The 23,247-nt window shown below is 42.1% G+C and overlaps 1 protein-coding gene across 2 annotated transcripts in view; it reads left to right on the plus strand.

The window, feature by feature from the left end:
• The first annotated feature begins 3,907 nt into the window (after window positions 1-3,907).
• The window catches only part of ANKRD22 (ankyrin repeat domain 22), a 29,542-nt gene continuing 10,202 nt past the window's right edge, over window positions 3,908-23,247 (plus strand). Inside the window, exons 1-2 of one of the 2 annotated variants that reach the window (XR_011382383.1) lie at window positions 3,908-4,132; window positions 22,804-22,995. Coding sequence is in view for 1 of the 2 variants with exons in the window: in XM_002718370.5 (XP_002718416.3) it covers window positions 4,112-4,132; window positions 22,804-22,995 (213 nt within the window). In the remaining variant the exon portion in view is untranslated. The remainder of the gene's footprint in view (window positions 4,133-22,803; window positions 22,996-23,247) is intronic. The other variant, XM_002718370.5, reaches the window with a different exon arrangement.

The raw sequence follows: 23,247 nt of genomic DNA on the forward strand, positions 1-23,247 counted from the left end.
CAAACTGTGCCCCTATGGGATGCCGATGCCACAGACAGAGGCTTAACCTAAAACTCCACAGCACTGGCCCCTCAGTTTACCTTTTAAAAAAGAGGAATGTTCCTATATTAGAATAATTAGAGTGATTATTGTACTTTGGCCTCTGAGTACTGTACTTAATCTTGAGTTACCAAAAAGATAAAAAGCATTCAGAAGCAAAAGAATTGCAGAAGAAGTGGCAGGCCTCCAATGCATAAAACTCAGAAACAAGCATTCTGACTAGGAAAAGTACTCATTTGTTTAGTTAGCAAATGTCAACAGTAAAAGGTGTTAAAAAGAAAAGACCATGTATTGCTTAAAGAGCCTTCTACAACCAAGAACTTACATAGCTTGTAAAGAAAAACAATTAAAGACTAATAAGTTGTCTAACCTCTTCACTTATTACATTGAGAATTATTTATCTACATGAAAATGACTCTCAAAATTTTTATCTCTAGTACAACTCTTACTCTGAAGTTCCATAATCATTTAGCCATGGAATTTCCGCTTAGACGTGCTACAGATATGTCTCTTAAACACTATTTGCCCAAACTTAAACTGATCATCTCTCTCCAGACCTTCCCTGATCTTGCTGTTGGGTGCTGTACAACCAGTAATGACCATATTTACATCCAGAGTCAAATCAATGCCCCTAATTTGAGGACTCAATATCTGACTCATATTATTTCTTGACAGAAGACATTCACATGTGAAAGGTGTTTCCTGGAACTTCTTTATCTTAATTTGTCTTTATAATTATAGGTTCAATTTACCAGAGAGCAAACCCTAAACAATTCTTTTCTAAAAAGCCTGTATATCAGAACTTATTCTGATGGTATTTCACTGTATTCCATTCTAACACTGTACTCTGTCAAGTTGTCTCCCTTCACCTTTAATTCCCCTGTTGGTTGAGGCCAGGGTTTACCTGCTTTAGCTCCCTTTCTTTGCTGTGAGAGGCTGTGCCTTGTGCACTGTAGGGTGTTCAGCTGCATTCCTGGCCTTCATCCTCCAGATGCAAGCGGCATGGTCCATGCCTGGTTGTGACCACCAAGAATGTATCCAGATATCACCAAACGTCTTCAATTTTCAGTTAAACAGCACATTGTTTTTAGTGTAAGTATGTCTCTGCAATGTTTCAGACATTTATTTTAAATTAGAATTTAATTGACTATCTTGTATTTTCATTTGCTAAATCTGGAGGTCTACTTGCAGGCAAGATCACCTCTGATTGAGACCCATGGATCTAGCATTAAGTGCAAGTGTTTTCCCAATTGTAATGATTCAATTGCTTTTATTATTGTTTTAATAGTCAATCCTACATTGAAACAATTCATTTTTCACAACTATAATTAATTTTGTGCTTTTATTACCAAATGCCACCAAGAAAGAAATGCAGTAGAATTAGAAGAGTTCTGAATATATATTCAGCCAGGGGAGGGTAAAGAACTTGCAGGAAGCTGGCAGTGTCTTTAGCAGAGAGGCTGTGAGAGTGAAGGGTTGTATTTATTTATTTATTTTATTTATTATTATCTTCTTAAATAATTATTTTATTTATTTGAAAGAGTTACAGAGAGAAGCAGAGCAAGAGAAAAAGAGCGAGGTCTTCCATTCTGCTGGTTCACTCCCCAGTTGGCCGCTATGGCCGGAGCTGCGCGGATCCGAAGCCAGGAGCCAGGAGCTTCTTCGGGGTCTCCCATGTGGGTGCAGGGGCCCGAGGAGTTGGGCCATCTTGCACTGCTTTCCCAGGCCATAGCAGAGAGCTGGATCGGAAGTGGAGCAGCTGGGACTGGAACCAGCACCCATATGGGATGTCAGCACTGCAGACTGGTGCTTTAACCTGCTGTACCACAGCCCTGGCCTCAGTGAAGGGTTCTATTTATATAAATTAGGTAAAACAGTTTACAAAAGAGATTATAACAGGTTACTAAGGATTTGTGTAAGAGAATGAAGTTCCCAAAGGAGGTAACATTGTTTTTCTAAGTCAGAGGCTAAAGAAATGCAAAATCAAACCCAAGCAAAGAGGAAGTCAGCTGCTGCAATCTTGTTGGGTATTGCAGACTTCCCTTTCCTGCAACAGAATTAGCCAACCTCCTGGGAGGTTGGGCTCAGTGCTATTTCCTAGCCTGTGCCATCCTTGTAATAACAGTTATAAAAATAACTATATCTGTCAACCACTGGAGCAGGAGGAATTTCCCTGTATATGTGCAGGTGCAGGCTCCTAAAAGGCACAGGATTCTGATTTCTAACCTCTAGTCACTGAAGAATCTTGATCTGAAGAATCTTGATTCATTGGGAAACCATACTAATTTGCTTGGAGTGGTTGAACTGATGCATGAGTATACGTGTGTGTGTGTGTGTGTAGAGGTGAAAGAGGTGAACATTTTAATTGTGGGAAAGTTTAATAGTTTGATATGATTGTATTAAGTTCAAATAAAATGTGTAATTGGTATTATATTTAGTATACAATATGTTTACATTGTTTAAAAGAGTTGGTATATTAGCATGTTTGATCAAATAAACTGTTGATTCAATTTAAAATGTGCAATATGATGATTAATTTTAGACTATTTTTTTAAAAGGATTTATTTGAAAGCCAGAGCAACAGTGACAGACAGAAACACACACACACACACACACACACACACACACTACCCAAAAGCATACAACAGCCAGGGGCAGGCCAGGTCAAAGCCAGAAGCCAGGAACTCCATCCTGGCTTCCCATGTGGGTGGCAGGGGTGCAAGCACTCAGGGAGTCAAACCTCTGTCTTTCCTGGAGCGTTAGCAGGAACCTGGATAAGCAGTGGAGCAGCTGGGACTCCAATATGGGACACTGGCATTGCAAATGGCAACTTAACCTGCTGGCCCCAACACCTACAATTTTTAAATGCAATGTTGCAAAATACTTTGACTTAATTTGTAAACAATACTAGAATATTTAAGAAAACTTAAGATGGAAAGGCAAGAGGAAGGACATAGAGGAAGGTTGTGTAATGGGTACCAAAATACTGTTAGGCAGGAGGAGTGCATTCTAATGTCCTACAGCTCAGTAGGGTGAATATAGTTTACAGCAATGTATCATGTATTTTATGAAGGACTAGGAGACCAAAGTCTCTAGGTTCTCAACATAAGTAAATTGTAAGTGTTTGATGAGATGGAAAACATAATGACCCTGATGCTATCAACACACACTTTATATGTGCATTGAGTTATCACACTGTACCCAATGAATATACATGATTACTGCATGCCAATTAAAACTTGAGGAAGTTAGTTTAATTTATTAGTTTACAAGAATATTTAAGGAGCTGCCGCTGTAGCACAGTGGGTTAAACCGTTGCCTGCAGTACCAGCATCCTGTTTGGGTGGTGGTTTCCCTGCTAATGTGCTGGAAAAGCAGCAGAAGATGGCCCAAGTCTCTGGACCCTTGCACCCAAGTGGGAGTCCTGGATGAAGTTCCTGGCTCCTGGCTTCAGCCTGGCCAGCCCTGGCTGATGCAGACATTGGGGGAGTAAACCAGCACGTGACTCTCTCTCCATCTCTCTCTTTCTCTCTGTAACTCTGACTTTCAAATAAATCAAAAAAAAAAAAAAAAAAAAAGAATATTTAAGTAGCAGGGAAAGTGTTACTTGTTAGGCTGAGAATTTTGAAGACCATTTGTCAAGCTCTTTGCCAGACATGTATGGGCTCTAGCCTTTCTCAATGACACGGAAAACCTTACTTCGATTAGGAAATGCCCTGAGTACAGTATCCGATTTCGAACCCCAGGTCCCTCCCCTCCCCCAGAGTTCTTCCCTCTTTCCTGCATGCCGCCACCTGCAGGGTAAACATGACTCAGAAACTGGCTTCTTGGGGCTGTAACATTAGATGATACACCTCTTGGTCATTACCCAGTAAACCAATGCCTTTCTTTGGGCTGGCCCCTCTATAAGGTGTGTTGCTGCCTGCGTAGCTGGAAGAGCACTCACAGTTGTGCAAGAGAGGGCTCGGCTGCTAGGACTTTTCTCCACCAGGAAGGAATTTGATGTTCATTAGAAATAACCTCTGGAAGATTCAAGAAGCTCCAGAGGCGAAGCAAGCCTGTGAAGACCAGCATGGGAATCCTATACTCTGAGGTATGTCACCTTTCCGGAAGTAGGGGTCCAAAGGTGTTAAAGATTGCTCAGGCGTTTCAAATGTAATGTCCCCTCCTGGTGTCGCTTTCTTCTGTTTGACTTTCTGTATGAGTATGAAGTTTTTTTTTTTTTTAAGGAAAGTCTTGAGTGTTAGTCTTTTTGATATTTCTAATATTGTGAGAGAAATTATCTCACAATTTTCAAGTGTTTGCTGAACCTAAGTGGAGAGTGGTGTGAGGATACACATTTCATGATATTCATGTTTGCAGGAGGCAATTTGGATTTACGAAGTCGAGTTTAAGTCCTGTTTTTCTCATGTCAGCCACCCAAGGGAAAAGAGAGTTGTGGCCAACTAGGTTTTCTAAACATCCCAAAGACTAACTGGTTCTTCTAGGGAACCAGGAGAACAGAATAACCACCTTTTGGGGGATATTTAAAAGAGAAACTCACCTGTAGCAATTATTAAAGCTATCACTGTAGAGAATAGGGATAAAATGTGTTTGTAATATTGTATTTTCTGTTCACATGTGATGGATACAAAATACTTTTTCCTGTATTGAAAGTAACTTCTCAGAATCAAACAGGTTTTTAATAATGTTTCAAAAGCATACACCAGAGTGATGTCTAAATAAGAGTCCAAGAGGCCTAACTGCCTTATTTATTCATGACTTACTCCCTCTCCTCTCTGACACAGTAACTGGTTAGTCTGCATTCCACTGCAGCTGTCCAAGGGCACTTTAGTGGGTGGTTCTGAACTTACATTAAAGGCAGTATACTCTCGTTATTTCTAATGACTGTGTGTGTATGTGTGTGTGTGTGTGTGTGTTTGTGTGTGAAAGTCTTTTTTATAGGAAATGCACTATTGGGTTGATTTGGTTGGCTTCTAATTTTTAATATGTCTTGCTCAGTACCTTATTCTCATGAAGAGATCATATTATGAAAATGACAAAACATGTTGTAAACTGCTACTCTGGTAATTCTCAAACTTTAGATTGCTCAAGTGTCAGGGAGAGGAACTTGTTTAAAATGCAGTTTCAAGGGCCTTTACACTAGAGAATTTATGTCATTTCATCATTTTTTTTTATCAGGACCATCCCATGTGATTCAGGTGTAGGTGATCCGTTGACCACCATTCTGAAAGAAATACTATGGTAGCCTGGTGCTTTTCTGATTGTAATGTGCGTATAGATCTCCTGAAGATCTTGTCAAATGTAGGTTCCTATTCTGTAGATGTAAGTGAGGCCCAAGATTATTTATTTGAGACCCCTCATGCTTTTACTGGTAGCCCACAGACCACATTGTGAGTAGCCAGGCAGCCTTGGGAACAATTTCATTGTAAAAATGTCTCAGGGTGGGCATCTGGCTCAGCCATTAAGCTGCTGTTTGGGATGCCCACACCTCATATTGGAGCACCTGGGAATGAGTCTGGCTACACTCTATTCCAGCTTCCTACTCATGCACATCCTGGGATGTAGCAGGTGATGTCTTAAGTGGGTGGGTCCTTGCTATCTGTATGAGAGATCTAGCTCAAGTTCTGGGCTCCTGGTTTTGTCCTGGCCTGGCTGTTAGGGGAAGTTGGGGGTGGCGGTGGTGGTGAATCTCTCTCTCTCTCTCACTGTCTCACTCTCACTCCTCCTTCATCCCATCTATTTTTCAAATAAATAAAATAAAATTTTTTTCTCAGGAAGTCTTTGTAAAAGCAGTGCAGTTTTCTGTTCGTTGGTTGTTAATTTGTCAGGTGGTCAAGTTGAGTCAAAGCAAGGCAAAGCAGTTGAAAACACGTTGAATTCCTTCTAATTATCAATGGTAATATTTCCATAAGTGGAATGTGTATTTCACCTTTCAGATATATTAAAGACAGAGTAACAAGATTTTCTATGAAATTTAAGAACCAATACAACAACCACACACATACACATACACACACCTCTGTTTAAAAAGCTCAAACTTACCTAGAAGCTCATAGGTACTTAATCAAACCTTGTAATTAATATTGGATCAAGATTATAATAAGATAATGTTGAAATAATAGTATAAGGTAATGTTGCCATGAAACTCAGCATCTGAAGTGGAAGTAGAATCTAGGTTACACCATTTATTCTGCTCAACTTATCCACTTACTGTAATATCAGCAATATTTATATGAAACACCTGGAAAGTCTTAGTCATTTCCGGAAAGAAGATTATTCCTTCCCCTTTGGCAAATGATTTCTCAAATGTGCAGAATTTCCCTTTGATGTCAAATTTTTGATACCTGGACTGACATTGTTCCCTGGGTTATGAATGAGAAATGCTGGAGAAGGGAGTTCTTGTAGAGTAAAAGAAAACTTCAGTTGTTTTTTTTTTTTTTTTCTGTTGCATGTGGAAGTTATATGTTATTTAGAGAAATATGTAGTCTCAGCCTCTGGTATTCAGATGCAGAAAGTATTAGGTGGGAACACTACGAGCTGTAATTTTAAAGAGGTTGAGAGTAATCTGGAGGAATCCCTTACATATTTAAACAGGACTTCGATGTTGCAGGGCAGTCATTCTGTGTTTCCTGTGTATAAGAACTGTGAACCACTGGCTAAGGAGTGGGAAAGAACCTGCTCCATCCCTGGTGCCGCACTGCCTTGGAACATGTGTTTTCCATCAACATTAGTGAAGTTCTACTTTCCACTTTGACAGTGGAAATCTTGTCTAGAATGGAGATATAGGCTTATTTTTACTTACAGCCTTGCATTGCTCATAATTATACAATGTATTTTTTCAAAATTAAGAATAATACTTTATTTTAGTGTTAGAAAATAGAATTATTCTTCATAACCATGTTTTATATTAACATATAATTGACTTATTAATGTTATTTTAAAATGAAGAATACATATTTTCTAAACTTCTTAATTTCAGTTTCTAAAAGCAAGTAATAATAGATCTAAACCACACACACAAAAGCTTCTTGGGGTCCCGAGTGACTTTTTTTTTTAATTTTTAAAATTTATAGTAGGTGAGCAGGTTTCATATATACAAATTTAGGAGCATAGTGATACTTTCTACTTTACCCTCCCTCCCTCCCTCCCTCTCAGGCTCCCACTTCTCCCTCCTCCTTCCTTTCTTAATTTTTCTTTAAAAAAAAAACATTTATTTTATTTATTTGAAAGGCAAAGTCACACAGAGAGAGGTAGATCCAGAGAGGGAGATCAATGTATATTTTTAAGAAAGAGAGAAAGTAATTTTGGAGCTCAGTAAGAGAACACAGCTTTGGAATAATCAACTCCAGATATAGTAAACTGGACTTTAAACAAGGCTGACTCATTTAAGCTCTTATCAAACATATTTGTTCATAATATTTACAATAATAACAAATATTTATTTGAGGCTTGTTATACACCAAGTCCGGCTCTAAGCATTTTATATGTTTAAGTCATTTAATACAACAATTTTATGAGATTCACTGTTAGGATCCTTATTTAACAAGTGAAGAAGTTGAGGCAAAGATTGTAACTTTCAATTGGAAAATCCTTACTGGAGAGAGACCAGAAACTGGGATGTGCGACCTTGCTGTACTCAGGGAAATTCTCATCTACTAAGTCTTTCCCTACTTGTTACTTCAACAGAGATGTCGTGTTCCGTAAGACAGTCCATCTCCACTGCTGTGCCATTCTGCCTGCGCTCTTCCTCTACCTTTTTCCCTATAATGAAAAGAATGGGTAAAGTAAATCCAAGTTGCCGTGAGCTCCATTCTACTCCTGACTCATACAGGAGAACTGTTGCCACTGAGAAGTTTTGCAGAAATTGGGGAAAAAAAAGAAGGTGCTGAGAAATTAACTCAAAGGGCTCAAGAATTTGTAGTTAGGAGACCTGGGAAACTCACAGATTCTTGACTTTGTCAGCTATGGGTACAAGCCCTCAAAGTAGGTTCTTTTAATTTTAAGAATTTATGTCTTTTAATTTTTAATCTAAAGGCAGAGAGAGAGAAATGAATTATTGATCTTCCATCCACTGGCTTACTTCCCAGATGGCCATACAAGCTAGGCCTGTGTCAGGCTGAAGCCAGGAGCCCAGAGTACAGTCTTAGTTCTCCATTGAGGCAGCAGGGACCCAAGTATTTGAGCCATCGCTGCTGACTCCCAGGATGTTCATCAGTAGGAAGCCATACTGGAAGCAGAGCCAAGATTCAAGCCAGGCTCTCTTTTATGGGATGTGAGTATCTCCAGCAATCATTAACTACTGACACCGAATGCCTCCCCTCAAAAGGAGTTTCTTAAAGATCGTGTCATAATAATGTATTCATTTAAACTTTTGGAAGATTGAATTGAAAGAGGCTAGGTAGGAGTGGGACACACACAACACATACACATAATCACATGCAACCTTGATAGCAATCCTTTGGGAATGGATGGATCCATTTTCAGAAAGCAGATCTAATACAGAGAAAAAGGGAACAGGGCTCCAAGAGGGACTATTGAGGAATAACAAAGGAGAGCGATTTAGGTTGAGCAGGGCTTCCTTGGAAAGCTGGTGCGTCTGAGGCGGAGCACTCCAGGGAGGCAGGAATTGAGATGTGACTAAAGGGGAAGCATCAGACCAAGAGTCAGGAACGCCTAAAAGTTCTGATTGTGCCAGGAACTCTGTGGGATTTGCAGGGAAGTCATTTGAATTCTTGAGTCAGTTTCTGTAACTATAAAACAAGAGAGCTGGAGGAGATCCAGTTCAGCACTTAGCATTGTGCTATCCTATGATAATGAGAAAAGGAAAGACAAGGAGAATGGGGAAAAATGCCTCCCTCAGAATCTTACAAGTCCTGTCTACCTTGCCTGGCAAACTTTGGGCATTCTGTATGCAAAAAGAGTACCAGGCTGGCGCCGCGGCTCACTAGGCTAATCCTCCACCTTGTGGCTCTGGCACACTGGGTTCTAGTCCCAGTCAGGGCGCCGGATTCTGTCCCGGTTGCCCCTCTTCCAGGCCAGTTCTCTGCTGTGGCCAGGGAGTACAGTGGAGGATGGTCCAAGTACTTGGGCCCTGCACCCCATGGGAGACCAGGAGAAGCACCTGGCTCCTGCCTTCGGATCAGCGCAGTGCGCTGGCCGCAGCACGCTGGCAGCGGCAGCCATTGGAGGGTGAACCAACGGCAAAGGAAGACCTTTCTCTCTGTCTCTCTCTCTCACTGTCCACTCTGCCTGTCAAAAAAAAAAAAAAAAAAAAAAAGAGTACCAAGGAGTCTCCACCTCAGTTGGTTTTCTAATTTGTTCCTGTATAAATAAGTTATAGAATGATAAGTCACATTTCAGAAACGGATGACTAATTTAATGTATGAAAAGAAATCAGGATTGAAATTGGTATACATTTACACATTTATTCACCCACCCACTTATTTAATCAGCAATATTGATTGAGCACATACTATATACCAGGTATGTGCTAGTTCCTGGCATATAGAGGTAAATTAAAGGGTGGTCTCTGGCCTCTTTGAGCTAATCATGTAAAAATATATATACACAAATAAAAAATGTAATTACCATGAACGGAAAGAAGAATCAAGGCAGCAACATGATAATGAGGCTTATGTAAAAGGGTGAGGAAGTGCGTTTCTGTTTCATTAGATTTGACTGGAAAGACTCCTGTTTGGTGGTGACATTTGATCTCAGGCTTATGGACTGAGTCTAGTCTTCAGAAGCTTGGGAAAAGAGTTTCCCAGACAGAGAACATGTATATGTGGAGAATCTAAAGCCAAATGAAGTTAGCTTTGCTGGAATAATTGAGTGAATGGTATCTGAAGGATGTTCTGGTGAGACCAACTCATCAAGGTGCAGACAATAAGAGTGTGTATTGTCTGCATAGGATGTAAAAACTAATGACACTAACTAAAAACTGGTTTGCTTTTTATGATCACCATGCTTCAGTGATCCCAAACCATGCCACCTTAGAATGTCAGTTTAACAGGAGTTCCCTAACTCATTAACAGAAGTTCCTGAATGACATGAGCTGAGCTGAAGTTAAAGAGACTGTCAGGGACTACATCATATGGATCACGTAGGCCAAAGAGGGAAATTTGGATTTTATTCTAAACACTATGAAAAACAATTAAGAGATTTTAAGGAGGGGAATAACATGATTCAATTAGTGCTTAAAAAGGCCACTCTGATAGCATAAATCTGGGAGAATAAATTGGAGACCTTGAAGAGGGAAAGCCAGAGCCTGCAGGGAAGCTGCAGCAGCAGTCTCCAGGGGGTGAAAATGATGGCTGTATAAGCAGGTGGATAAATTTGAGATAAATATTTCCCTGATGAAGGGATAAAGGAAAGGAGTTAAAGTGGATACCCAGGCTTCTGCTTGACACTGGCCTTTAGATGTGGTGGTAATGAGACAGGGACACAGAGAGTACAGATGGATGGATGTCAGGGAGTGCTACGAGACATGCTATGTTAGAGACAGGCGTGAGACAGCTGGGTGGGGATGGGAGGTGAATGCAGAAAGGTAGCTCCAAGGAGAAGCAAGAAGCGATAATTGGGAATTGTCTACACGTAGATGGTATTTAAACCATGAGAAATGATGAGTTCAGAGAGACAGAGAATGAAGGCAGACAGGACACCTGGTCATCAGCAGAAGGTGTGGCTTCCCAAGAGAAATAAGGAAACATTACAGGACAGCCTCCCTTGAGTGCCCTTTCTTATTCTAGAAATGAAAACTTAGGAACTTCCAGCTTCTATCTATAGAGTTAGCTAATTAGTACTAAATGCAGAGAGAAGAAACATGAGTTTCAAGTTCTTTAAAATGATGGTAGTGGACAAAATAGCTTGTTCCTAGAAATTAGGCTTCTCTAAGAATCTAAGGCAGTGACTGTATAGTGGTTAAGAAGCCAGCCTTTGGAGTTGGGAAAACTGGGGTTCACATTTCATCTCCACTAACATCAGGGAAAAAGAGGAGAGGAGTAACTCCACTTCTTGCCTTTACCACCAACAAACTTATTTTCAAGGGAGAGAAAATAAGTCATTTTATCTGAATATACATTCTACAAGGTAAACTAAGACTTCCTTTCACATATGTTTGCATATGTATTACACAATCACAAAAATTGCAAGCTAAATTAATCAAGGGTTTTATTTAATTGGCTGAAGGAATTCCACTTGGTTTTTCAAAGGGCCAAATAGACTAGATGAGAAAAGAAGGCACAGAAAGATCTATTTTAACTTTAAAAATTCCACAAAATCTAAGCAACAATTATATTAATTAGAGGTCTGTTCTGTTTACTTACGTTATGTCAACATCTCTTAATACATAGCTCCCCTAATCTTAAAACCATTAAGAAAGAGAGGAGAGTAGGGAGTGGTTCCTCCTTGGGAACCCAGTAAGTACTGCAACAAAACAGGCTGTGTGTTGTGTGTTAACTAACCTAGCAGTCCCCAGACTGACTTTCTAAACTTAAGGCAAATCACGTCAAAACTCTGCTAAATTTCCCATCAAACAATAGAATTCAAATCCTAACCAAGTACTACCAGGCCAATGTTCTTCCATCCTGGTGACCTCTCAAATTTTCTACCACTGTCCTTTCTTCTGGAGCCAAGCAGTCTACCACGTGGTTTCTAGAATTCACCAACTAAACTCCTTCTGCATCCAGAAGGGTAGCATGTCAGGTTAACCCAAAAGACCTATGACATCCCATAGATTGGGGAAGCAGACTCAGATTAGAGATTTTAATGTGGGGAAACCAGGGAACGTTCTGTCCACTGCCTGAGGTAGAAGCAGAGGCAGCGGTAACTCCAAGTATTTATTGTCAACAGCGACATGATTGATTAATCATAAAAATGTACAGTTTCGTGAAAACAGGATTTTATGAAGAGGGAGTTTAAAATAGTGAAACAGAGAACAGTGGGAGTTTCAGTGTTTTCAAGAAAGACATCTTTGCTCATGAGCTAGGATTAAGAGAGTGATCACAATGTGAGGAGGCTTGAGAGGCGTGAATTATTAACTGGAGTGACTGTCCCGCGTGCAGTTTACTGGAGCCCACATTTCCTTAGCTGCTTCAGCATCATGTCAAATGACCTTTGCCATTCATTGCCAACATAACTTGGTCAATCACCTATGCAATCTGGCCAAGCATGCCTTCAAGCAGAACTCGGGCCATGTGGTAGACTCTGAGATGTAGGCTTTAACTGAGTTCAGGCCATGCAGTGGCCCTGACAAACTCCTCTGACAAAGCCTTGACAGCTGGATTTCCTTTGTCTCAAAGTTACTTCTCCCTGAAACTTACCTGGCATATACCATCATTTAAGACGGATGACAAATCCCTGCTGAGATTTTACCTTCCAGAGATCTGAAAGAGCAAGCCTGCCATTCTCTGTTTCCTCTTAATGGGCTTTACCTTTATTCAAGATATTATGAAATATTATAATTTTTAAAAACGTGTAGTTTTTATGATAAGCCTTGTTTATTTTGGGGGTCTCAGTTATTGTGATTTTTATGATTCCTAGTTTGCTAGATGTATAGATGAAGGTGTAATGATAGCTTTCCTTCTCCTAAATGTCAGTTTAATTAACATGTAGCTACCCTGCAGTAAACAATACAGGAGGTTAAGTGTGAATTATAAGAATATGCAAAATAGGGGCCGGCGCCATGGCTTACTTGGTTAGTCCTCCATCTGCGGCACTGGCATCCCACATGGGCACCGATTCTAGTCCTGGTTGCTCCTCTTCCAGTCCAGCTCTCTGTTGTGGCCCAGGAGGGCAGTGGAGGATGGCCCAAGTGCTTGGCCCCTGCACCAGCAGGGGAGACTAGGAGGAAGCACCTGGCTCCTGGCTTCGGATCAGTGCAGCATCTGCCATAGCGGCCATTTAGGGAGTGAACCAACGGAAGGATGATCTTTCTGTCTCTCTCCCTCACTGTCTATAACTCTGCCTGTCAAATAAAAATAAAAAGAATATGCAAAATAAAACAAAACACTTGTTTTTCTCCCAAGAGTTTACAATGACCAGAAAGCCAAACACATATAATTTGTTCTCCATGTGAGAAATTCTTGAATATAGTTGATTGCTACTTTATAACAGCTCAAATGTATTGCTTTTCTAGCTAAATGTATTATTTTTAAGGTTTATTATTTTTATTTGAAAGGAAGAGTTGCAGAAGGGGGGAGAGAGAGAGAGAGAGTCTTCCATCTGCTGGTTCACTCCCCAGATGGCCACAATGGCTAGAATTGTGCCAATCTGAAGCCAGGAGCCAGGAGCTTCTTCTGGGTCTCCTATGTAGGGTACAGGGGCCCAAAGACTTGGGCCATCTTCCACTGCTATCCAAGGCCATAGTAGAGAGCTGGATGGGCAGTAGAGTAGTTGGGACTTGAACCAGTGCCCATATGGATGCCGGCACTTCAGGTGGCGGCTTTACCTGCTATGCCACAGTGCTGGCCCCACTACTTTTCAATGTGTGAATTATCAGCCACTTTCTTTGTTTCCTGTAGATCATGATTTTCCAAGCACGTGAAATATTTATGGTTGCTTTTGTAACTTCACTTTTATGTGGGTTCTCAAATTCTTTAGGTGAATTTTAGGGGATTTTAATTATTTTGTTAACTCTGCTGATTGCTGGGGAGGGACTGTTACAGAATGTGAAGAGTACTACAGTGTTACCCATGTGGCTCTCACTAGGTTTTCTTCATCGCTGTAGCTCTAGAGTCTATCATAGTCCTGCCAAGTACTGGGCACTCAAAATATGTTCAAGTGAATTGAAAAAATTGCCTGAGATCTCCAAACACTTCTGGTATTTTGTGAATGCTGTTTAATATGACTTAGTGCACAGTGTTGCATGAGGATGGGGAGAAGCGTAATGGGTTAAAATCCTGGTTCTTGAATCAGATAGACCAGAGTATGAATTCTAGTTCTGCTACTTACTGGTTAAAAATAGCTCTTAAACCTCAGTTTCCTTATCTGGCTGCTGCGGTCATACTACCTCTGCTCCAAGATTGCAATAAAGGTTAAAGGAAGTGCTGCTGAGGTGCTCAGCCTTATAGTTGGCATCTAAAAGCAGCTCAGTGTATGCGTATGGGAGCGATTATGACGGTTATTACTTCTCTCTGAAAAAGACCTACACTTTGATATTTAGTATGAAAACACCTGTCTGGGCCCACCGAATGTTTGGAGACTTTGGCTTTCTAAGAGTTCAAGTCCTGTGCCCTTCCCCAGGTTGGTCTTGTCCTGTGCTGGGAAAGACAGAGTATAGAAATCTTGGGGCATTAGAAAGTAAACAGAGGCACAATAAAACTCTATAAAGCATTTATTGAGCAAAGAGTAATTCATACATTGGGCATCAAAAACCAGAAGTGGTTTGGGTACTCCTTGGAGGGAATGCAAAAGGAAGAACAGAAAATGTCTGCGTGGTTACAGGTGCACACTTCCCTGATTTGGTCAATCCTGCTGGAAAGTCCCCAGGTATGTAGGTTGGCAGGCAGTTTCAGATTTGTTACCCTATGTTTCATTTTTCTTTAAGAATTTACAAGTAATAGCTCAAGTTTTGTTTATGTTTGTAAATGAATCAAAGTTAAGGTCCCTTACGATTCCTAACTGGCTTTCTCTGCTCAGGAAGTCTTTTAGGCTTGGTCTCTGTTTTCTCAACAGGAATGTATGTCAGTTTCTATTGGGGTGCTGGAGCTGGCTGAAGCTCGTTACAGTCTGCTTGATTGGGTGTGTGACAGGGGTTTTGCCCAATTCTGAGTTCCATGACCTCTGCATGGTGGCGTGAGATTAGCCAAACAGGAGTAGTTGCACTAATGAAACAAGAATATCACAAGAAATGTTTCTTTCCCTCCCCCACTTTTAGAACTGGATGTTGTCCATTTAGAAATATAACACTACTTCCTCTCTTCTCTATGCTCACTTTGCCTGTGGTCTGAGGTTGTCAGGGAACATCAGGGCTTCTGGTTTGCTAGTTTCCAGCAGTCAGAACCCAGCCTGCCTCCACCCTTTCTCCCCACTTTCTCCCCATCAGAGAGGTGAAAGCTTTCCTAGTATCCTCTGCTTTTCATCACCATGACTTCAGAGCTTCTAGTGTTCTGGATTGTGAGGAGTAGTAACAGGGCTTCTTAAATTGTTGGTTTCTACTGAGTCATGGAACAGGTAGGTGGCCTTTTAGTCCTTGCCTTCATTTAGAGAACCCAGATCTATGCCATGGATTTCCCCAGAATGACAGCCATTACAGAACAGCATCAAAATAAGAAACAAAAACGACAGAAAACACGAGAACAAACTGGTGGGCCAAGTCATCATTGCTGCTCCCTTACAATCTCTGGTGTCCCATCACCAAGTTGGTCCATAGGAGCCACTGAGACAAGTCAGTACTGAGTCAGTTATTTGTCCACGAACAGGAGCAGGCACCAGGGGGCTGGGAACTCCACAGCATGTTAGGTCTCTCTCTTCTTATTGAGTGGCTACTCAGAGACAGCAGTGCTGGGAGTGGAGTGACACGGACTGAAGTCTCTGTGAGTCCCAGGAGGCACAACAGGATGCGGGAATCCAAATGACTGGGTGAGGACCGGCACCCAGTATTCACTTCCAGTTAATAAAGTAGAGGTTTTCATGAATGTGCATCCTCAGACCATGCAGCTTGATGATGCTGTACTTGGAGTCTGATTTTGACATTGCTCACTCTGAAGAGCTGGTCACCACTGGTATTCACCAGTAGGAGGTTAATTGGATCTCCTGCTTCTGTGTGCAGATCACTCTCAGCTTGTGGTCTAAATGGCAATAACTGGTAACACTGAGAAAACCCAGCTTGCTTTCTGGTAGGAAAAGATAAGCATTAAATCCCTTCCTTGCCACTTTGTTCCTGGCTTGTCTTTTTCCAGTAGTAGCTACTGTCTTTTGCTTTTCATTTCCTCCAGATGCCCCCTTTAATGCGATGATTGCAGTTGTGTCCAGGGAGCAAATGGAAGTAGAGTTTCTTCCCCAGGTCAGGCCTTGACAGTTCTGGTGGTAAAAATTCCCAGCTGACCTGGATGACATCAGTGGGGACTCGTGATTGCTGTGGCCAGAATCCTGTGGGCTCTGCAGTGGCCCTGTGTTACACCTTTCACACGAAGCATGTTTGAATGAACAGCTCTGCAGGTAGCTCCTTCTGCCACTCTTTCAGCCACTTGTTCATTTATGTACCTGTTTGGAAGGTCCTTTCTGCCTCCCCATTTCACCCATCTTGGCAAGAGTATCTCTCAGAAAAATTTATGGGACATTTTGAACGAATGGAGCTCCAGCATGGAGATGGCTATTGAGCAATGAATTGATTCCTCTCAGTCTTATATAAGAAAAGTTCTATGTTTTTTCCTTGGGAGAGGAGTTGTGGAAGTGCTATTACATGGAGGGCAAATGACACTGAAAAATGCGGATGCTTTAAGGCAGCTTTGCCTTTAGACACATTTTGGATTAGGAATACTCAATCGGTATTGGCATCCAGACCTCAACTTCTTCCCTAGCCTTATTTCCCAGTCAGGTCATGGGGATCAATGTACCAGTTAACATGTGATTTGTATAATGTTCTACTTGCTTATCCCTACAGAAGTTTAACTTCTGGAAGGTTGCAATCTAGTTGGTGAGTCCACACTAAACTCTCTGGACAAAAACCAATAACCTGCCTGAGGGCATGCATACTTCTTTTCACAGGTGGGAGAGATTAAGGCGATATCTTGGAGAGGAACCATGAACTGTGCCTTGCAGAATAGAAAGCACAAGGTGCAAGGCATAAGGGTGCCAAGCAGGTAGTCCAAAGGTAGGAGCAAGGAGATGCTTGACCCAAGATCTGAGAGCAGGCAGAAGGCCTTGCTTAGTATACAGCTGGTCCAGCCAGACAAGCACTGCATTATACCTAGTTTCTGTAGTGAAAAGTACACCTTAAAATGATAAAGCAGGGTGGTGTGATAGAGGGTACCTGGGCTGGGAGACCATCATGTTTGGTGGAGTAGTCTGGAAAGGCCTCTCTGAGGAGATGATGTGTGGGTTGCTAATTAATTTGGCCAAGCTGAAGATCAGCCAGGTAGCTTATAAGCAATTGGAAAGATCTGAAGGCAGAAATGAGCGTGGAATGCTCCAGAAATAGCTGGAATATTATGAACAAAAAGGAGAGGGATAGAAGATGTTAGAGTTAAAACTGAGTTTGCCAGTTAACAGTTAACAGTGCACTCTGTTAATCAGTCCTATGTCAGATTTTCAAGTTGTTCAGAGCACAGTTCTAGCAAGTGCCATTCCCAGGTTAATCCATGTGAACACACACACACCGATGACAAACATTCCTTCTCCTCCTCACCTACGGATCTATCTTCCTCTGGATCCTCAGTGAAATCTGGCTTTTTCCAGGCATCATCTTACCTGTCTGATGGTGACTGTTGCTTCCATCTGCTCCTTGCACACTGCTGACACTTTTTGATCATGAATCAATTTCTCTCTTGAAATCTTTGCTCATGACCCTTTTTCTACTTTTTCATCTCTACTCCACACACTTTGTGACCCACTTCCACCTCCATAAAACACAATTTCCCCTTCCCTTTTGATTGACCTCAATATCCACAAACCTTTGTTCTCCTTTCTTGACCTTGGTCTCTACTGTAAATCAGCTTCTCAACACAGCCATCTTGGCTCCTCGTGCCTGGACAAAGTATATCTGTAATGTCTCTCATCACAGCCTGCTGCCAGGTCACTTGACTTCTGAGACCACGTGTGCTGATCAGCTCTGCTCCTTCTCAGTGTGCCTGTTTGCTCCTCTCTTTTTCCAACTCCATTCGTCTCCTGCTTTACAGTTGGCATCCATTCAGCCTGAATTCCATGGTAAACCACTCACTCACTCACTATCCTTGCTGACAGATGTTTCCTAACCCTTGTCCCTTGCTCCTTCATTTTCTCTGCTCTTCCCCAACCACAGATTTGCTGAAAAGGCCACAAACCTGTGCTGTAGGCTGAGCCAAATGCAGAGTTTCAGTGTATTTGTACAACCTATTTATTTGAAAGAGTAACAGAGAAAAAGAGGGAGCGACAGAGGGAGAAAGATCTTCCATATACCAGTTCATTCCCTAAATGGCTGCAACAGCCAGGGTTGGGCCAGGCTGAAGCCAGGAGCCAGGAGCTTCATTTGGGTCTCCCACATGGCTGGACATGGACCTAAGCACTCAAGACATCTTCTGCTGCTTTCCCAGGTGCATTAGCAGGGAACTGGATAGGAAGTGGAGCAGCTGGGACTTGAACTGGTGCCCATATGGGATGTTGGCCCTGCAGAAGGCAGCTTAACCCACTGCACCACAGCATTGACCCTAAGAAAGTTCATACTTTTATTCGTTTCACTTAGACACTTATCATTATGACTGTCCCAAGTCCTCCCCACCTTGAGGAAGAGGTAGAACCTCATCTTTCCTCAGTGACATCTGCTATTTCTTTAACCTGATCATCTGTTTAAACATCAATGTTACTTATCTAGTTGTGTGCATAAATCTATTTATGACAAATATATATTAGTATAAAGCATGGAGATCAGAGTTCACACTTTCCTCTCAGAATTGCAGCCAGTCTGAAGTCCTCCCCATCCCGTATATCTGTTCTTTCTCCCTGGCATGGGCATTGAAGCCAGAATCATCCTTCATCCTTCTGTGTAGTAATGCAGATGCTTCCACGTTTGTTCTCTATACTGTCACTCTCTTTGAGCAATTATCTGCTCTTTCATAACCATCCTCACCATCCTCATTGGCTCCTGACACTTTAATACTTCTATGACTAGCTGACACTAATTGAAGGCTTATTATGAGCTGCATTTGAGCTGAGTGTTTCTTCTACCCAGCTGCATTTAATGCTTACAGAACAGAACAGGAAAGGAGTGATTATTCAGTGAAGAAGGAAACTGATGCAGAGAGTTTAGGTAAGTGGTCCAGACAGTACAGCTGTCAAGTGGTGGAGTTGACATTGGAACACAGACCATTTGCTTCCAGAGCCTGTATATGTACCCACTTGACTACTCCATCTCATTTAGAAATATCGCAGAATGTTGATGGACTTCAATATTCCCCACTAGGTACTTGCCAGCATTCACTGCTGAGCTTACTAAAAATTCCCCTCTAATCTCAGCATCTTATTTTCACAGAAAACATACTCAGGCCCTCCTATACTGCCTTCTGCTCCCTCATTGTATGAAAAAGGGGTCATAAATGATCCAGTCTGGATGTCTTTCTGTCTTTTTATTGTAAGTTTCTATCCTTTGCTTTTGGGTCACATCTTTTGGTTTTTCCTACAGCCTCTCTGTCCATGACTTTTTAAAAACCCATTGGGAGCTATTGCTTATTTGAGGACAGTTTGAGTGGAAAGAATCTGGGTTTATAAGAAGCATCTGCAGGCCCATGGCAGAAGAGGACTGCTGTTTATCCCTAGTGTGAACTGTAGCTTAATGTGAGTGCAAGTCTCAAAGACAAAGTCTTGTAGCCAGAAGATATTTGGAAGGCTGATTTTCAAGGCTGAAATAGAGGTAAAAAAATGTATACATTCAGAAGTCATGCCGCTTGATGATTCCTAGCCCTTTCAGTTATGAATTGAGTGACTTTGGGCAAGGAAGACAACATGTTTTAGTCTCATTTTGCAAGAAAGGTATAATCATACTGTTTATTTGTAGGATTATTATGAGGCCAAGTGAAATAGCTTGGTACTCAGTAAGGGCTAGCACATCTCTTAATTTATCCATTCACCTATCAAATACATATTGAATGCCTGCTATATGTCAGACACTATGCTGGATGCTGTTCATACAAAGATGGACAAGAATAGGCGCAATACCTGCCCTTGTGTAGCTCACGGTCTGCTTGGAGACTTGATTGCTAATGATACTGTCTTAGTCCATTCTGTGCTGCTGGAGCCAAACAGCACCGACTGGATGGTTTATAATGAAGAAGAATTCATTGGCTCACAGTTCTAAAGGATGGGAAGTCCACCAGTGGAGGGCTGGCGTCTGGGGAGGGTCTTCTTGTACTGTCATCCCATGGTGGTAGGTGGAAGGGCAATGGAGTCTTAATGTCTCCAGTGTGTTTCTGTTTCTTCTAAGCTCAAGGTGCCTCGAAGTTCTAGGAACTGAGGATCAGAATGATGCATACCAGTTTTTCCTGCAACCCAAAATGGACAGCCCCTTCCTCTTTTCTTTTTTGACAGGCAGAGTGGGACTGTGTGAGAGAGAGAGAGACAGAGAGAAAGGTCTTCCTTTTCCGGTTGGTTCATCCTCCAATGGCCGGCGGCGTACCGCGCTGATCCGAAGGCAGGACAGGTGCTTCTCCTGGTCTCCCATGTGGGTGCAGCCTTCCCGGGCCATAGCAGAGAGCTGGCCTGGAAGGGAGACAGAATCCGGCACCCTGACCGGGACTAGAACCCGGTGTGTGTGCCGGCGCCGCAAGGAGGAGGATTAGCCTGTTGCAGAGCCGGGGCGCCGGCAGCTCATTTCTATTTTCAGCCAACCTTTTTCTCTTCCCTTCAGTACGCTGCGGTGCTTTTTTGACAATGAGCTGCCTCCTAGTGGAAGTAGTTCATAACAGCAGAGACTCTTTTTAGCAGGGAAATGAATGGGTGGCTCGCCTGTTTCAACTGAGGCAGGAAGACGCTCTGCTTTTCAAAAACAGAAGTTCCGTGTTCAGTACCTGAGAAGCCTAGGAATGATGAAAGAGAACAGGTTAATATTTTAAGTAATATTTCTCAAGTGAAATTAAGGAATCTTTAAAAGCCCCGAGTGACTCTTGCAGGAATATGTTCCACCTTTTCCTCTTTCTCTCTTTAATTAAATCTCAGTGGAGTTTGAACATCCTCAAAAAGACTCTTGAGAGCCAGCGCCGTGGCTCACTAGGTTAATCCTCCGCCTTGCGGTGGGGTCTAGTCCCGGTTGCCCCTCTTCCAGTCCAGCTCTCTGCTGTGGCCCGGGAAGGCAGTGGAGGATGGCCTAAGTGCTTGGGTCCTGCACCTGCAGGGGAGACCAGGAGGAAGCACCTGGCTCCTGGCTTCTGATCGGCGCAGCACTGGCCATAACGGCCATTTGGGGGGTGAACCAATGGAAGGAAGAGCTTTCTCTCTGTCTCTCTCACTGTCTAACTCTGTCAAAAAAAAAAAAAAAGAGAGTCTTTATTCTGGAAGTTCAGGCCAGGCAGTAAACATTTATAAATGAGGAAAATGGGCCAGGTGTGATGCAGTTGGGAGTGGCGGGGACTGTGGAGAATTGTAACCTCTGCCCACTAAGTGTCAGTTATTTGGAAACCGGTGCTGTGCTGTAGTGGGATAAGCCTGTGATGCTGTCATCACCTCTGGGTGTTGGTTTGTGTCCAGGATGCTCCACTTCAGATCCAGCTCTCTGCTAATGGCCTGGGAAAGCAATAGAAGATGGCCCAGGTGCTTCTTCCCCTGCACACGCCTGGAATATCCTGAGAAGGCTCCTGGCTCTTGGCTTTGGATTGGCCCAGCTCTGGCCATTGCAGTCATTTGGGGAATGAACCAGTGGATGGAAGCCCTTTCTTTCTGTCTCCCCCTCTCTCTGTAACTCTGCTTCTGAAAAAAACGAATAAAATCTTTAAAAAAAGTTATTTGGTGTCTTGTGGGAATGTGGGTCCAATGTTGTCAAACCTCTTGATTTTTAAAGATAATCTTGAAAGCTAGATTACTATATGAACTATTACAGATAAGGAGTTATGGAAGTATTTTGTGGAGTCAAGGCAGAGAATCAGATGGAAGGAATGAAACAGTGGGTATTTGGAGAACAGAAGTTCAGAAGGGCTGGGGCAGAGGGGGAAATTTGTCAGGATGATGCCAGCTTAGGTCTTGCTATTGACATTGCAAAGCTCTTTATAATGTTTTCTATAAAAACTTATTCAATTATGGTTACTTACATAATTTGTTATTTGTATGTTATTCGCCTAAAGCCTGTGTTTTCCACTGTGCTGAATTCTTTGAATCCTGGGGCCATGGAGGTATTGTTCTGTCAGTACTATCTTAAATTCCTCCCTATACATCCATTTTAGCTTTAGCAATATCCTGCTTTTCTGGCTGGCCCATATATTCATGAACACAATACGCAGTTTCCTTACTTAGTCAAATTTGTTGTACTTCTTCCATTTACTCATTAATTCATCCATTTGATGAACTCTTCTGGATGCCAAGCAATTTAGGAAAATCTAAGTGGTTCCTTGTGGGCTTATGCTTATTCTAGACTTAAGGCAAGCAAAACTGACACCCAAAATTCTAATTACAAAGCAATATATTGCAATTTAGAAATAGTTATAAGTTATTAGGTAATGAATTTTTATTCTTGTGGTTTGATTATGCCTATATTTCTTTTTAAAAATTTGTTTTTAAGGCAGAGAAACAGAGTAAAAGAAAAAGAGAGAGGTCTTCCATCTGCTGGTTCACTCCACAAATTCCCACAAAATATGGAGCTAGGTTAGGCTGCAGCCAGGAGCCAGCAACTCCAGCTGGGTCTCCTGTGTTTGGTGGTAGGGACACAAGCACTTGCACCATCACCTACTGCTTCCCAGCAGCTTTAGCAGGAAGCTGGATAGGAAGTAGAGGGGGGACTCACATCTAGGCACTCGAGATCTAGGCACTCAAATCTAGGCACCCGGGATACAGGTGTCCCAAGTGGCAGCTTAACTTGCTGTACCACATACCTGCCCTATAATTATGATTAGATTTCAAGCTTTGTTTTTGTTTTTCTTTACTCAGCCCATCTGCCAGGCGGCCTATCAGAATGACTTCGGTCAAGTGTGGCGGTGGGTGAGAGAGGACAACCACTATGTCAACATTCAAGATGGCTTCAATGGAGACACTCCTCTGATCTGTGCTTGCAGGCGGGGACACACAAGAATTGTTTCCTTCCTCTTAAAAAGAAATGCGAACGTGAACCTCAGAAACCAGGTAGGGTTGTGATCCATGAGTGCAGAGTGTGATCGTCCATGACCACTCCTTTCTTCTTGATCACTGAAGGTGCTGAAAGCCATTTTTCATTACTAGTAGCTCCTCATATTGACAGTTCTTTTTTTACCTTACTTTAGAGAGCCTGATACATATCAACGACATTTTGTTAAGCTAAAATGCAAAATGAAGCATAGTTCCATAGAGGTATATTTTATGATGAATTGTGTCTGTGCTTCTGAGGAGGAAGAGTAT

Source organism: Oryctolagus cuniculus, chromosome 15 (assembly GCF_964237555.1).
Source record: "Oryctolagus cuniculus chromosome 15, mOryCun1.1, whole genome shotgun sequence".
In the NCBI taxonomy this organism is placed as follows: Eukaryota; Metazoa; Chordata; class Mammalia; order Lagomorpha; family Leporidae; genus Oryctolagus; species Oryctolagus cuniculus.